The sequence below is a fragment of the Muntiacus reevesi genome, chromosome 4 (genome assembly GCF_963930625.1).
Source record: "Muntiacus reevesi chromosome 4, mMunRee1.1, whole genome shotgun sequence".
NCBI lineage: Eukaryota > Metazoa > Chordata > Mammalia > Artiodactyla > Cervidae > Muntiacus > Muntiacus reevesi.
Genome location: NC_089252.1, coordinates 97036279 through 97053524, shown reverse-complemented (window position 1 = coordinate 97053524; position 17246 = coordinate 97036279). Strand labels below are relative to the sequence as shown.

Genomic DNA, 17246 nt, shown 5'->3' with positions numbered 1-17246 from the left:
CTTTCTAAGGCCCACTTGACTTCACATTCCAGGATGTCTGCCTCCAGGTGAGTGATCACACTATTGTGATTGTCTGGGTTGTGAAGATCTTTTTTGTACAGTTCTTCTGTGTAGTCTTGCCACCTCTTCTTAGTATCTTCTGCTTCTGTCAGGTCCATACCATTTCTGTCCTTTATTGAGCCCATCTTTACATGAAATGTTCCCCTGGTATCTCTAATTTTCTTGACGAGATCTCTCGTCTTTCCCATTCTGTTGTTTTCCTCAATTTCTTTGCACTGATCACTGAGGAAGGCTTTCTTATCTCTCCTGGCTATTCTTTGGAACTCTACATTCAAATGGGTATATCTTTCCTTTTCTCTTTTGCTTTCAGCTTCTCTTCTTTTCACAGCTATCTGTAAGGCCTCCTCAGATTAAAGATTTACCAGAACCAATATAAGCATTCTCCTTGACTTGATCAGAAAAACTGAAAAATACATGGAGGGGTAACTTCCTTCTCATATGACTTGATGTTACTCAATTCTAGGTCTTCCTAACACCTAACATGATCTCTGTTATCAGCAGAGTAAGAGTGCCACCCTTCAGAAAACACTGCCTTTGAAGATCTAAGTAGACATTTCCATGTCTAAATAGACATTTCTGTAAAACATACTGATGGCTAAAAAGCACATGAACATATGCTTAACACCACTAATTAAATAGCAAGAGAACAGCAAATCAAAACTAAAATATAGTGCCACCTCATACTGGTCAGAATGACCATCATAAAAAAATCTACAAATAACAAATGCTAGAGAGGGTGTGGAGAAAAGGGAACCTCCTTCACTATTGGTGGGCATGTAAATTGTTAAGAGCCACTACAGGGAATAGTAGAGGTTCCTTAAAAAACTAAAAACAGAAGTACCATATAATTCAGCAATCCTGCTCTGGGGGATATAGCTGGAGAAAACACTATTGGAAAGGATATATGCACCCCAACGTTCACAACAGCACTGTTTACAATAGCCAAGACACGGAAGCAACCTGTCCATTAACAACTGAATGGGTAAAGAAGTGGTATATATACACAATGGAATATAACTCAGCCATAAAAAAGAATGAAATAATGCTACTGCAGCAACATGAATGGACCTAGAGATGTTCATACTAGGTGAAGTAAAATCAGAAACAGAAAAACAGATAGCATATGATCACTTATATGTGGAATCTAAAATATGACATAGATGAACTTATCCACAAAACAGAAACAGACTCACAGACTGAGAAAACAAGCTTGCAATTACCAAAGGGGAAGGCTGGGGAGGGAAAATCAGGAGTTTTGTTTTAGTAGAGACAAATTATCATATGTAAAATAGATGACCAGCAAGGACCTACTGTATAGCACAGGAAGCTATACTCAGTACCTTGAAATGAGCTAGAATTGAAGAGAATATTAAAAAGGATCTATAACTGAGTTACTTTGCTATATACCAGAAACTAACACAACACTGTAAATCTACGATATTTCAATAAAAAGTAAAAAGGAAGAAAAACACTGCCTTATGGTAAGAAAATTCCTCTGCTCTATTTCACAGGAGGTGGGCAAATATACCCTGAGTTCTTGAAACCACAAAGTCTTTCCCTTCTCCATTTCCATGCCCTCCTGAGACTGCTCATTGAAAAATGGGATTTCAATGACTCCTGCCCTGCCTCAGCACCCTCATCAGTTTCCTACCAGAAGCAGAAATGGTATGTTGAAAATGAAGGCAATAATTTTTAAAGTAAGTGCATCTCTTGAAAAAATCTGATCATATATTTTGGCTTCCCACTTCAAAAACCCAGGAGAGGAGGACAACAGAATTGAGAGGATACATGGTCTGCTTCAGAATAATCCACCTGTAGCCAAGAGACGGATACAGTGAAAGATGAGAAGGGGCTACACATACACACTCACACACATTTTTTTCAGCCACACAACATATTTCACAAATGAATACAGCATTCTTATAATATGCACCTATAGTCAAAATGACCACCTGGGGGCAGGGCTCTGGTTGAAACAGAAGATGCAACCTTGATAAAGGAAGTGAGAGAGCTTGAACCCTCCGCTGCTAGGTTTGAACAATACAGAGCAGCATTTTCAATGGATGCTAATAGGGGTTAGTTGAATAACATATGGGAAACTCATGGATAAACAAACAACAAGATTTATTTATCTTTGGTAAATCTTGAAAGCCTTTAAAATGCCAATATGCACTGTGAATAATTCAGAAAGAAATGTAATGCCTTGCATTTCCCAAAGTCACTTGACCATGATACCACTCTCCCATCTTTGGTTTTTTTTTGGATTATTCTATACATTAAAGTCTCAAAAAAAAATATTCTTGGACAAACTGGGTTATGCACTATACTCCTGAATTTCTGACTGTACTTGGAAAAAAAAGAAAAAGCCAAATTCCTTATAGACTAGGACATGATAGGATAAGATATTAGAGTTCCAGCAAATAGGTAAAATACTTGGTAGTAGCAACAATAGAATTTATAAGTACTATATAAAACAGGCTTCAATGGAATCCTGGTTTTAGAATGTGTCAATAAAGTATGGGCATCAGTTGGTTGCAGGAATAGTCAGAGACAAGAATCAGAAGATGAATAGGGTAGGAAAAGGGCTAAATTTGTCAGATGATGAAGTGGAGTTATTAGAGCAGATGAAAGATGACCCTCCAAAGGGTACTTTTTGGGGTAATCAAAATCAAGTAGCAGAGATGACAGTTAGAGATTAGTAATGGGAAAAACTGTGAGCAGAAGCAAGGAGGGAAGGAGAAGAAATACAAGCTTCAGAGAAAAGAAATGATGAAGAGGATTCTGAGTAAGTCCAAACAAGAGGGAAGAAGAAAATGCACCTGCATGAACACGCACAGGCTCCTTCATCCTGTCAGATGAAACTGGAGACAGAGGAGCAGTATTAGCAGTGAACTATGATGAAGAAAAAGGCAAAGAGAGACGTGGAAAAACAACTGTGGCTTTAGAAGGCAGATGAGCAGAGGTTATAAGGAGAATTTATATAGGAAGGAGAAAGGAAGAGACAGGAAGAAACATGAACTTTGGTAGACCTCTTTAAGATACTCTAGAAATGGCAAACACAAGACACTCGTACCTCTTTTATCATACTGATCATGCTTTATTTCCCTCTGAATATAGATCTGGCTTCAGAATCCTTCTCAAAACAGCACTCTGGTTAGCCACTCCTGACTGATTTGACCTGATGCTAGTTTTGAAAGCTGAGTTCTATGGTATTAAAAAACAAAAAATACAAACAAGCCCTCTATGGGGGTGACTGAAGAGTAGTAAAGAAAAAACTTAACTTCTAGCTAGAAAAGCAAAATGCTTCAGTGTGAGATGTTTATTAATATGGACATAATAACATACACGTATGGAAGTGAGTAAATGTATATATGAGACATCAGCATTTCAAACAGGTAGACCAAAGCATTCAATCTCTGTAATCTGAAACTCTGTTTTAAGCATTCATATGCACATGAAAATCAGCTCATCCTTCACCTTGGCAACTGAAACCTTTAAACCCCATAAACCAGTATGAATTACAATTTGACTTAAGTAGCTGATAGCAAACAACAACATGTTCAAATAATCAGAGTTTTCTCCTTCCTTCTCTACATATGACACTATATTGGGCTCAACTTCTTAAAAGGTTAGCATGAACACCAAAGAAGTTCTTCTTCCCACCACATGACACATTTTTCAAAAGCACATATAAATAATGCAACAACCTAATAGCATTGATTATGATCAGGCAATGGTGACAGCTGGGGGAAATATTGGGATTTTTATCAATGGTGATAAAAAAGAAGCCAGATTCATTTTCAGCCTGAAACTAAATTTATAAAAAGGGAGGAAGGATGGAGTGTGACAAGTTGCTTTGGTTCCAGTTTCCTGCTCCACACATTTGTTAATTTCACCCAGATCTGAGCATCTGAGGCCTTTGCGTATTCATACAAAGAACCACTTGAAGGCACACAATGCCCTCAGATTTTCCCTAGTCAGGGAAACATTCAGTGCTTTCTTTGAACTATTTCATTTGACTATCTCAGTACATTATTCATGTTCTGCCAAACAGCTCATAATGCTTTGAGGGAGGAGAGCTGCTATTAGGGGTTATCCTTTTTATGACTTTATTCTGAATTAACAACAATAAGAAAGATGTTCATTATCCTAGGTTAGTTTAACTGAGATAGAAAAGGAGAGCGGCAGTGGGGAGGGAGGGAAGAGAACAGTGATCTCTCAAGAATTTTTTGCAGCCTGAGCGTCTATTGACCCAAATACATTCATCATCATAGCTCCTGGGAGCCAATGCAATAGAATCCTAAGTGGTCTCCTACATTGACTCCAGCCCTTTTTACTTCAGCCAGGGTAACCCTCTCAAAACACATGTCTAATCATACATGCCTATCCTTCCTCTCTGTGGCCTAGCAAGGTTCTTCGTGGTGTGGCCCCTTCCTGCCTTGTGGCAGATCATGGCATACCTTGTTCTCTGGACTCTAGCCCCACTGGCCTTCTTTCAATGCTGCCATGCCACAGGGCCTCTGCACGAGCTGACTCTGCACAGAATGCTCTTTCTACTCCCAACTCCTTTGCTCAGCTTTTATAACACTAGCCTAAATGTCTTACAACTTCTCAAGAAGGCCTGCTCTGAATCCGTCTCTACACACTGGTTCAGGTTCCCCTGATGTCTCCTCACAAAGCACTCCTTCTTTCTCAGCATTTGTATCTATTTGTAGCTATAAATTTGCGAGACCCTTTTTCTGCTCCCCCACTCAACTGTAAGCTCTGCTGGACTATAACAGAGACTACTTTCCTCTCCACTGTTCAGCCATGTACTATAGACACACACAGTGAGTCCTTAATAAGTATGTGCTTAGCTAACAAATTAATGGATTGTGCCTCATGTAAGGTACTGCTTAGCTGATATATTCATAACTGTGGCACACAGAGAAAAATTTCGAAAAAATGCTTATACTGTAAACCAAACATTATTGAGTAAATATAATAAAAAAAATTCTATCACGCTCCCCTGCATATCCTATTGAAACCAGCAGGTGGTGACTAAACTCTGTCAGGTAAATACATAAAATCTCCAGAAAGGAGATTGTATCTCACATTTCCTTCTGGTCTCTGCTCTGAAGGAATGGAATCCTTATTAAGGCTGCTAAGTGAAAATGTAGTCAAGTCATTCTGTTTGGAGAATAAACAAGGTGGATGTCACTATAACCTTCTGCGGGAACCAATCTTCAACTTGGGAGTTGGCCAAAATGATGCCATTGAGAAGAACCACCTGGAAGGTGAACCATGGAGAAACGTAACTTACGTTGGTTTTGAAGCCTCAGCCTGGTCAGTCTGTAGTTTCTCTCCTCCTTCCACCTCCATTGTGCAATATACAATGCGATTTGGAGCTAAGGATTTGAGGCCTTGGACTTCCATGATCACCACCTGGAAACAGAATCGCACACAGCCGAGGTTACTGTCAAAGTCTATGGACAGCATCAGCCAGAGGAAAACAGATACGTTAAGACCTGTCTCATGCATATACACAAAACCCCAACAGGTATTTGAGAATTTCAATCAGGTTTCTACCAGCCATGTTGGGACACGTCCAGTACAAAGCTGCAATTCTTCATAGTATAACCAGTATAAGCCTCCCAGATGGAAAGACAAGGTTCACTAATTCAGATGCACACAGGAGCCAGATTAAGTGGAATGGGCTACTCTTTTCTGTGTTAAAAACACATAAGATCTTGATTTTTTCATTTCCACAAGAAATAGATTTTCCTATTAAAAAAAAAATATAGAGTCTAGCTTTTAACTCAGAACCTGATGGAGACATAGGCCAAGAAATTCACTTTCCTCTTTACAAAAAAGTAAGTGATAATACAGATGTTAAGATAAAGAGCAAGCACCATTTGGCATGAGAGTTAGATATGCAAAAGGGAGTGACAGGGACTGTGGCAAACTGCAGAGCTCCATTTAAAGGGGGGCAATTGCTACTTTGCTACAGCCCCTGTTGCCTTGCTTTATTTCAGTCTAGAAGTAAATGGATTGCCAAATACTCCACCTTCTGCTACCAGCAAATGGAAACCTGAATCACAGTCAAAGTTAGAAATCTGAACTTGAAATTGTGACAATAATTTTAAGAGAGAGAAATAAAATAAACAAATTCTGTGCAGGCTAACATTGTAGAGTGAAAAAAAAAAAAAGCCTACAGTTGTATACTCTTTGTTTAGATTGAGAAAAAAGCTGGGTTTGGATTGACCAAGTTTTATTATTTACAACTCCTGGCATTTCCCACCACTACCTTCCAACTCCATTCAATCACCTGCTATTTTCATATTTAGTGGTACACACTGCCACTCATCAGAGGGGAGGTAGCAGAGAAGAGAGAAGAGGAGAAGACACTGATTTAAAAATCAGGAACAAATGACTTGCATCAGAGATTGATACAGACCAAGGGATATTAACAAATCACTGACTTTTACTCCAGAAGAGCTAATGGCATTATACAAGGAGAAGGATATGGATGTGCAAACAATGTACACTTCTTTAATGGGCTCGATTCAAAGAAGCCTTAACACAACAGGGCCTGCATTGCCTCAGGATTCACAAGTCAATTTTCTGCATAATAGCCCAGGGATTCTCAAATTCTGTGTGAATCGGAATCGCCTGGAAGGATAAGCCAGACATTGCTGGGCTTCACCCCCTTAGCTGCTTACAAGCAGGTCTTGGGTAGAGCCCAAGACTTCTCATTTGTAACTCGTTCCCTGGTGATGCAGATACTGATACTGCAGATCCAGAAGCTCATCAGATACTCGGCAAATTTTGACTATCAAGTCACTCTACTTTTAAATCTTCTGAGCCTGTTTCTTCATCTGTAGAGTGGGGATAATGGTACAGGTTCTCTCTCTCTCTGTGGCTACTGTGTGAGGATCTAAAGAGATATGATGCATGTAACTGAACATCCTTTCACTAGGTGGAAAGAACCATCAAAGGAAAAAAGTGAGATGCACTAGGGAAAGAACACAATTTTTGGAGTTTTAAAGATCTGAGTTCAAATCCTGAACCTGCATCTTCACTAGCTGTATAATGATTTACAAGGTTCTTAACTACTCCAAGGCTTTGTTTCCATATCTGCAAATGCCTTGAAGGGTTGTTGTGAGGATTCACTAAGTGAATGATGGTGAAGCATTCTACAGATACCTACTGCTTTTCATCAAACCCTTCTCCCCAACCACCACCTGTCCAGGGACACTCCCCTTGTATTCCTGGACATCATTTCTCCTGCTTCAGGTAACTGTTCTCTACTGTCCCTTCCAGCCATGCAATTCTATAATTATATAAAATATATCTGGTACAAGCCTGCAGATTCAAACCTAGTCTGCCCTGATGAGATGACAGTCCTCTCTCTCTCTGCCTCTTTTTAGACCCCCTTGCTGTGTCCACCGAAACACTTTCACAAACAGATACACAAGGCCTTCTGTTGCTGACTTAGAATGATGAGCAATTTAGAGTTCTAATTTCAAAGTATTTGGGAAACCTAGGGCATTTCATTTTGTACTTACATTTAAAAGTTACAGTTTATTTGAATCATGTACACATGGGAGTACAGCTGGGGACTCATCCACATCTGTATTTTTGACAATCAGCTGTTTAATATTGGGTACTGATAAAGAATTAGAAAATTACAGATTTAAAAGCTTCATGAAAATCAATAAACCACTTTCTCCTCACCTTTTAGTAGGAAGACAAGAGGCAGTAGGGAATAAATTGCCACCTTTAATTGGCAATAATCAAATTCAAAGACACCTAAGAAAAAGCATTCAGTACCTCAGGCGGCAGTATTAAAAAAAGGAAGGAAGTTTGTGTGAAATTACACTGGTGATTTTTTCACGCACCAAGTGCTCTATATTTAACTGAATACTGCCTCTTCCACTTGCAAAATACATGTTGAAAATACTGCAATGTGACTATCCCAATCTGAACTGAGCACAGTAAAACAAATTACTAGCAGTTCATTCACAGCAAGCCTTAACGATGTTCTAGAATGTCAATTTAATCTTTACAAATTTTAATTAAATCTATAGAAATTTGATCTATTCTCTTAGTTTCCTATCTTGGATTATCATAAAATCCTTACAGAATTTGAGCTTTCATATTTTATGAATGGCTCTCCAACTTTGGAGTATGTAAGGAGTACCTGGATAGCTCCTTAAAACGCACATTCCAGGGCTATGCTCCGTGTGGAGATTTTATTCCTGACAATTTTATTGAGGCATGTTTTACATATTGTATAATTCACCATTTCAAGTGCACAATATGGTAATTTCAATAAATTTATTAGGTTGTATAACCATCATAACAAATCACTGCTTGGAACATTTTTCTCTCTCCCAATAAGTTTCCTTATGATCATTTCTACCTCCTGTCCTAGACAACCACTAACCTACTTTCAGTTTCTGGATATGTGTCTTTTCTGGACATTTCATATCAATGGCATCAAATAACATGTGGCATCTTGCATCTGGCTTCTTTCCTAAGCATAATGTTTTGGACGTTCATCTATATTTTAAAAAATGTATCAGTAGCTTATTATTTTTTAATTGGTGAAGAGCATTCTATGGATGTACCACGTTTTTGTCTATTCATTCATCTGTTGATAGACATTTAGATTGTTTCCATTTTTTGCTATACTGAATAATGCTGCTATAAACATTTGTGAGCAAGTCTTTGTGGAGACATGTATTTTCATCTCTTTAGGGCAGATATCTAAGAGTGGAATTGCTGGATCACCTGGTAATTTTATGCTTACCATTTTGGGAAACCACAAAGCTATTTTCAAAAGTGGTCACACCATTTAATATTCTCTTCCTCTAGAGATTTGGGTCAACAGTTCTGGGGGTGCTGGAATGTGCACACTGAACCACTTTTTAACAATTCTGATGCAGTTAGATCAGATCCACTCCTTACACTGCACATATGATAAACAAACATGTGAGTCAAAGTGATAGAGAACATCTGACATGTTGAGACTTCTGCCATAATTCTGGTCCAAAGGGATTCTTTCTTGGGGTGATGAGACAAACTAAACATGTCTCCACTGCAACAAGGGCCTTTCTATGGGGAAGCCAATGGGAGAGAGAATCAGAGAGAAAACTGTCAACCTACCATGAAATAAAGCTAGATTGTTTGTTTTTTTTTGAACACAGGTTACCAAAATGTTAAACTTTCTAAATTGTACAAGATATTTACAGAATCCTTCAGAACTAATTTAAATGGACAAAGTAATTCAATATTAAATTTAGTAGGTGGTTCTTAAAGATTGCATTTCCTAAGGAAAAGGATGGTTTCCTTGAGATGGGAAATTACTCACTGATTAGCTGACCCATACCTAGCCACCTGTTATTTTAATAACTGCTCCTGGGGACCAAAAAGGAGAACAAGCTGATTGTGATGCATCTAATCACCCTGGTCTGGCCTGTTCTGCCAAGAAGCTCTCAAGGATTTAGGGCTTTTTACCTCCAAGGAGAAAGACAGCACGACGTCTGATTTGGACAGCTGGTTCTCACTCTCCTCACCCATGTCAATAATGGAAGCGTTGTGACTGCGTTTGAGTTTCTGAAGCTTGAACTCGCCGCCTTTGGACACTGGCATGCTCTCCAAATTAGCCATGAGCAGGTTGACGGAAGACTTCAGCTCCTCAATGTACATGTTTTCCATTTCTTTGGATACGAACTTGGGAAATTTGCGTTCCTTGTAAAGAAAAAGAAAGGAATGAGCCATGGAGTAAATAAAGACTTGATTTACATAAAAGATTTTCGTCTTTCAGCCCTGAGTTCTGATGACATCTACCACTAGTGAAATTTTCCCAGATACTGTGGCACATGCTAGAAAAATGTTCAGTCAAGTTGAGTAGACAGCTGCCTGCCTACTAGTTATTTATCATCTCTAACAGGTACGAAACACATAATATATAGTAAGAAGGAGAGAAATGTTTCATTATAGTTCTATCTTTTTTCACCCAGTTATCTCCAGAATATCTGATCTATGGAATGAAAAATGGGGTGATGTTTTTTCAGATCTGGTTTCAAATCAAACAGTTTTTCTTTTTTAGGAAAATGCAGTCAGTTGTTTTTAAGTTGAGGAGACAGAAAGACACCTTATTTCTGGATATCTATAGAGATTTTCTCACATGAATAATTCAAAACGAGCTCATTTGAGATGTTTCAAATGTAGCCTGTGGCTATTTCTAAGAGGAATTAACTGTTTTCAAGAAAAATTGAAAGAAAAATTAACGAAGTGATGAAAAATATGATTAAAATTCCTTAGAAAAGAAGATAAGACAACTCAGTGTCAGAACTGAACTCTCTGTTCTTGTTTTTTGCTTTCTTTTTTGACCACCCCATGCAGCATGTGGGATCATCGAACCCACACTACCTGGAGAAGTGTGGAGTCTAAACCACTGGACCACTGGGAAATTCCCCTATTTTTCCTTTCTTAAGAGTTCAGTTGTAATGGCAACTTGCTTTAGCCAGGCTATGTGTTTCTTCACAGCTCTAAGTTGTCTAGATGTCTCAAATGAGTAGACTCTGGATCAATCACTTTCTCAAAGAATCAGCCCTCTGCAGTCCAGCTCCATAACTAAGCAGGTGAGGGGCAAGTCACATCAGTTTGATGTCTTTTTAAATTTTTTTGCAAGTGACAGAAAAATCCAATTTGAACTGACTTAAACAATAAAAGGAATGTATTGGTTTGAAAATGTCCTAGGGTAGCACCAGCTTCCGACAAGGCTGGAATGAGGAGTCAGATAATATCATTATAACTGAGTTTTTCCTTCAAAACTGGGTTTGGGTTTCTCTGAGTTGGCTTCATACTCAGTCTGGCTCCTCTTTATGTCATAAAAAGGTTGCTAAAGTTCTGTACTTCAGAATACCACAGCACCCTATCTAAAGAAAGAGTGAACATCTTCTCTCATGATGCTCACAGAAGATGGAGCGTCTTTATCTCAGAATTCTCAGAACTCTGATTGATGTGCATACCCTGAACCAGTTTCCATGGCCAGTGGGGGGTCATGTTGAATTGCTTAGACCTGAATTATGTCTTCTGTCTCTATGGCTCCGGGTAGAACTCCACCTGAATCAAAGGGGACATGGATTGGAAACATCAAGGTAGATGCTATGATGGAAGTAGATGAGAAGTGAAGTCTTCCTGAAAGATTCATGGGTGGCTTTCCAGAGAAGGTGATCCTTGGGCTGAGAGTGTGATGGATGAGGATGAGTCTGACACTGGGTTGACGTGGCTGAGACAGGGCCACTTGTATTTGCCGATTTTCCATGAAAAATATAACAGGCAACCATAAATCCAAGGTCTATATAAGCTGAACACGGTTGCAAATATTTCCCCATCTCTTTTTGAACATGGCACTTCTTACAAGTGAAGAGAGGATGAGGTAAGTTAATTTATGTTAAGGCTGCCAAGCAGCAAAGGCTACATAATAATAGCCTGAAGGCTGTTACACTCATATATCTCCTTCCTCCTTATATGTAGGCCCAAACCTCATATCTGTATGGGATATTGGGGGAGCTGGGTAAGTGGTATCTTTAATTTGTACTAGAAGCAGATGGCCCTGCAGTTGCCAATGGAGATGCAGAGAAAAACCATCCTGACTAGGAAGTGGGTTCTTTCCTGCCAATCAGCCTTACTATCAAGTGTGATCCCTCATCACACACATCTTTGGGACTCACTGCAGGCCTTTTAATTTGAAAGGCCTTGAATCTCTGCCACAGTCTTGAAACTTTGGAAGAAGACTTAGTGGTTACAGACACCACAACTCTGGCCCAGAGGTGGCTTCCACCAAACTTTCTACAGCAGAATATTGGAAAAATCCAGAATGATCACTCCTCCCAGAACTTGGACAGTTCCTAACGACAGCATAAAAAGAGGCTCATAAAACTGAAGTCTGCAAGCGAAAACAAGGCCACTTTTCTGCTCTGAGTACTTAAGCCTTGAGATGCAATAGTATTTTGTCAATCTTGGCTGAGGTTCTAAAGTGGTGTCTTCAGCAGCACACCCATTATAAACACATTTCAAAGCTGAAGTTGTGCCAAAATAAGGAAAATGTAGTTGTCCATCTCAATTGCTACATTTCCAAGCATAAAAGTAAATCAGCCTTGACAAAAGGATTGCTTATTCATATTGCTTTATGAAAGACATAGCACACGGGTGGAGAATGTCTCCCACAGACATTCTCTGCTAGTCATTCATTTTGGTTTTGGGATAATAACATTCCACAGTGGGGACAGCCTCCCAAGGACCATTCCTTCCGGGGTTACTGATGCTCGGACACACTGAGGGATTTGGGGAACATCTTGAAAAACAGCATTTGAAAGTGCTAATAGCTCTGTCAGTCATTTGCTTTGCTTTTATGTCTCTTCCATTTTCACTCATACAGAATGAAGCAGCTACATGTAAAAGCTGGCAAGGGTACTTGGATAAAGAATCCTTAGACCTCACAGGCACAAATGACACTGTAGATGGTCAGAAGGAAGGCTGTGGCACAAGGACACTCTCTAGCTGTGGAGCCTGCCTACAGACATGCCAAGGCAGTACAATGTCTCAGGCCCTTCCCGGGATCCTAGCACCCATTAGATAGTGTGGCTGTCACTAGGAATGAAAGAGTCAGCTGAGAGGTAGGTGTCCAAGGTTGGGGAGATCGCCAGAAAGTGACCAGGCACCATGTGATACACGTGGTACGAGAGGCATGTGCAGGTACAAAGGGCACCGAGGAGCCTTTTCCAGTCCACACTGGTGAAACAGACTCGCCCTGAATCCTGGGTCTGCCATTCACTAGCTGCATGACTTTCAACAGGTTTCTTCCCCTGTCTGAATAATAGTGCTTATATCCGAAATGTGAATGACAAACCTTAAAAAGTTATTGTGAAGAGTCAGAGATAATAAACATTAATACTTTTTGACCACTGAGCATTCACAGACATACATATACATGTATACACATATACTCAACCCATATATATATATACACACATATATGTATATGCACATATACATATAATCCTACACAGATGTACATATCAAATTATATCAGGCACCATGCTGCTACTAGCACTCTTATAGCAACAATAGCAATAGTGGTGAACGCAGAGAAGACCACGCTGCGAGGTGGCATTTACAGGTCCTGGGTACTAAGTTAAGCACTTGATATGCTCTACCTCCTTTAATCTTTCCACAACCCAGTGAGGCTGGTGCTGCTATTTATTCCCATTTTCTGGACAAAAATGAGATACAGAAGTTCCATCCATAATCAGCAGAACTGAGTCTGAAACCCAGAGCCCACACAACAGGGCTGGATTATCTGGCCCCACGTGGCGTCAGGGCTGAGGTGCATCCTTCGGGGCCTCTCAGCAGTGAGCACCCACCACACGCCTCGCTGTACACTCACAGTGCTCAGCAGAGCTTGGGCCAGAGCCAAGTCCTCCACAGCAGTGGCCGCCCCACCATCACCAGCCAATGTGGCCTGTACGATGCTGGGCGACAGGTGAAGCGTAGGGAGTGATGGGGGAAGGGTGGTGTCTTAAATGAGAGAAAAGAGGTCTTGGTAGTAACTGTCAAACTCAGCATCACAGATACTAGAAAGCATTTGGGGCACAGCTAGTACAGCTTCCTGGGTTGGTTCTTTTACTCAAAGCTGTATTTAAGTGGCTTCATTGCACTTCCTAGCTTTTATGAATTATGTAGACTTACTTTCCCTTGAATGAACCTCCCTGGCATTTAGATTTTTCTTTGAAGTCAGATTCTGCTGGGTTCTTAGCTACCTGTCAAAGGTCAGAGTCAGGGAGATGCTCCCTGCACATATTTTTCAGGAAAAAAATTGAACTAAATTACTATATGCTTAGACACTGTGCTACTTTATGACCCAGGGTAAACGCCAGGTCCAAGAACATTCAGCAAGGTGGAGGTGGTATCATTCTCTGGGAGGAGAGGATCCACTCTGATCTGATTTTGGCAATGCATGGAGTAGAACTTTTCCATCACGAAAATATTTGGATGCTATTTCTCACGTAGGCATATCATTGTGTTTGCAATGGGACCATGGTATGAGATAGTCATTTTGCTCTGCAGAGAATAGGGTTTAAATGGCAACTCAACATTTAAATGATAGTTTGAAAAACCAATGGTATTTCACTCCCAGACCTCTGCCTCTAATACTGTAGAAGCTGTAGCATTTGTCTTATATAATTAGCTCAAAAATTTTGGAATTTTACCCCAAAATGTGGCCAAAAGAACTGGCAAATATCACAGCAGCACTAATGCCACAAGCTGCTGGTTTAAGCTCCAATGTCAACTTCTGATCACATAATTTAAATAACTTAGACTTAATTCCTGGGTGAAATCTGGGGACACTTTAATGTCAACATGAGAGGATTTGGGAAAATGTTTGAGCAGGGATTAAGAAGGCTTTCCTATCAGATTTTTAGAAATGCATTCAGGTCCCGTCATGGAACTTTTAAGGCAGCATGTCTGATGTTCACAGTGAGGGCTCACACAGCCGTCTGTCTGATGATTTGTTGGATGTTGGTGAGACTGAATTGATAGATTATACGGTAGGGCTGCGGGTGGAGGAAAGCCACATCACACTTGGCCCCCTTCTCTCTGAGGAAGAAAGGACAAACACCTGCCTTTCGTTTAAGTGCGTGAGGATGAGAATGCTGCCGGCAGAACCACCAAAGTCCCTACCACCTCTTTCCCAGATAAGCAAGGCAGAAGGGATTCAGAATTCCAGGAGCCCATTCTGCTTGCTCTGTACTGCTGCTTCATTGGGCCACTGGATGACCTGAAGGGAATGCACAGTAAATGGTTGTGGAAGAGAGAAAGCAGGTTCCAGGAGAGGCAACCGTCAGGGAGGGAGGAGCTGGGACAGTCTTGTCCTGGTGGAACTTCCCGCTTGTCATCTGACTAGTGAAAAGAAAGAACGTGAAGCCTGGAATTCAAGCACTCAGCTTCCTCCTTACTAACTAGGTGCGCTCTGTAAGTGGTGCACCACTTACACTTTCTGATGTGCCTGAATTGGGGAGAATTATTGCAACGCCCAGAACTGTCTGTCACACATCTGAATAAGACTTCATGTGAAACCACACAGTCAGTGTGATTTAATAAAGGACTGGTTAGCAGAGAGAGGTCAGGATGCAGAAAAGTGAAGGCCTGGGTGAAAGGCATGTTCAAACCCTTGGATTGGGATGATGGGGAAATGAGGCTTTGTGTTTGGGATGGCATTTTGGGATGGTAGTGTGCATGATGGTTAAGAGAGATGGTTCTGGTCACTGAATGACCTTGGGCAAGGCCTCTAATGCCTATGTCTCAACCTCCTCTATTATCCTCAAAAGGGGATAATAATAGCACCTTTCTCATAAAGTTGTTGGAGGGTTAGATAGGTTCTCAGATGTAATGATTAGGAGAGAGCTGGGCACATAGTAAACACCACATAAGCAATAGTTATTTTGTGTATATCTTCAAGCAGCTCCCAATTTATAATGACCACTCTATCCACAGTCCTGCTTTTAAAGGTAGCATCCTCACCCTCAGTGATGTATCACCAGCATCCACATGTTTCATTAAGACCCTTACTCCCTTTCACACTGGATCAATCAACTGTTCCAGGGGCTGGCCCTTGAACTAACCTGGGTCATTCAGAGGTCTGACTCTTGAGATTGTGAATGTGAAAGGGGTAGTGAAAAAGGGGGAAAGAGGAGAGAGGGAGAGAGATCTGAGAGACAGGTTGATTGGCTGAATCATTTCCTATCTGGCCATGCTGAAAACCTGTGGAATAGCCATGTTTCTCATTTGAGAAGCAAAGAAAGATGGTTTGCAGAGAAAGAAGGAATAATGAATGGGACACACAGACTCAAGAGAAGAGGGGAAACCCTGACCCCTGGGTGGCCCCTGGCTCCACATTCTTCCTAGATCTTGGCTATTACTTGCCCATGGGCTCTGTGATACATTACCTAATTCTTAGAATCGATACCTTCTTGTATAAAGCTTCCCTGTGTTGGAGCTTCTAATTTGCAATCAAGACACTCTACCCATCTTATAATTCAGAGAACAGAGTGAATTATGTATGACAGATGACATCTATCTCCAGGAATTTCTGGTTATGATATTTACAGGAGCTGAAGTTCAGCCATATGGGTTGAATTGCACACCCTCAATAAAATTCACTGTGATGCTAGAAATAGAAAAAACAGGACATGCTAAAAGAAGACAAGCAAGGGTGCTTTGTTTCAATATCTCTTCATGAACTAGCTTTTATCTAAGAACTTGATACTTTTATTTAATTTCTAGTAGACAAGATAGGTCTCACTCTTCCTTAGTATTAGCTAGGTTAGTTTAAGCAGAAGGAGAATTTATTTTCCTTGGCATTCCACTAAGCTGGACAAAAAGTAGTTCTATAGCTGCAGGTCAAGAAGTAGATCCAGGGGGTTTAAACATCCTGAGGATCTCAGTATATTCTGTCTCTGTTTATTTCTGTATATTGGCTTCACTCTTTTCTCTTCTCTTCCCTACATGGAAGAATTGTACATGACTGCAAACATCTTTTTACCACTACACAACACAGCTCTGTTGGTTCATGGTCCATAGATCTCAGGGGTTTCATTGGTTAGGTGCACCCATTTCTGGACCAATCACTGGTGGCCAGGATAGGCTGGAAGCTGTGACTGATTTCACTTGCATGAGGAGCTCACTTCCAGGACCAGGTAACTATGGCAAGAAGGCCAAGGGCATGAACGAATATTGCAAAAGAAAACAGTAAATGTCCAGGACAGCAGAAGACAGTAGTGGGCAGACTCACAGAAATCCTCCTGAATGTTTAAATATGTGCTCAATATACTCTGAAATTATTCTCTATTCTCTGTAAATTGTGACCCAGATTCACTTCAGTTGCATATTTCACTGTTCAAGAAAGTCTAGTTCAAAGTTGTCAGTAACACTCTATTTGGTGTCAGGGTATCCAGCGACGCGGGCCAGGGGAGAGAGTTTCTTAATCTAGTGATCAGAAATGAGCAACTTGGCTCACTATGCTAACAGCTGTTCATCCATGGTATTTTAAAAATTAAAACTAGCCTACAAGAGTTTGTAAAATTATCTTGGGAAGTCTCAAAGTAAACAAGACAACTAAAATAAACGTGCCA

The 17246-nt window shown here is 40.4% G+C and overlaps 1 protein-coding gene across 16 annotated transcripts in view; it reads right to left on the bottom strand.

The window, feature by feature from the left end:
- The window catches only part of CADPS (calcium dependent secretion activator), a 465663-nt gene that overhangs the window by 235732 nt on the left and 212685 nt on the right, over window positions 1–17246 (bottom strand). For all 16 annotated transcript variants that reach the window (XM_065935296.1, XM_065935295.1, XM_065935299.1 and 13 more), the window contains 2 exons: window positions 9562–9795; window positions 5363–5484 (listed from right to left, as the gene is read on the bottom strand). In XM_065935296.1, the coding sequence (XP_065791368.1) occupies window positions 5363–5484; window positions 9562–9795 (356 nt within the window). The remainder of the gene's footprint in view (window positions 1–5362; window positions 5485–9561; window positions 9796–17246) is intronic.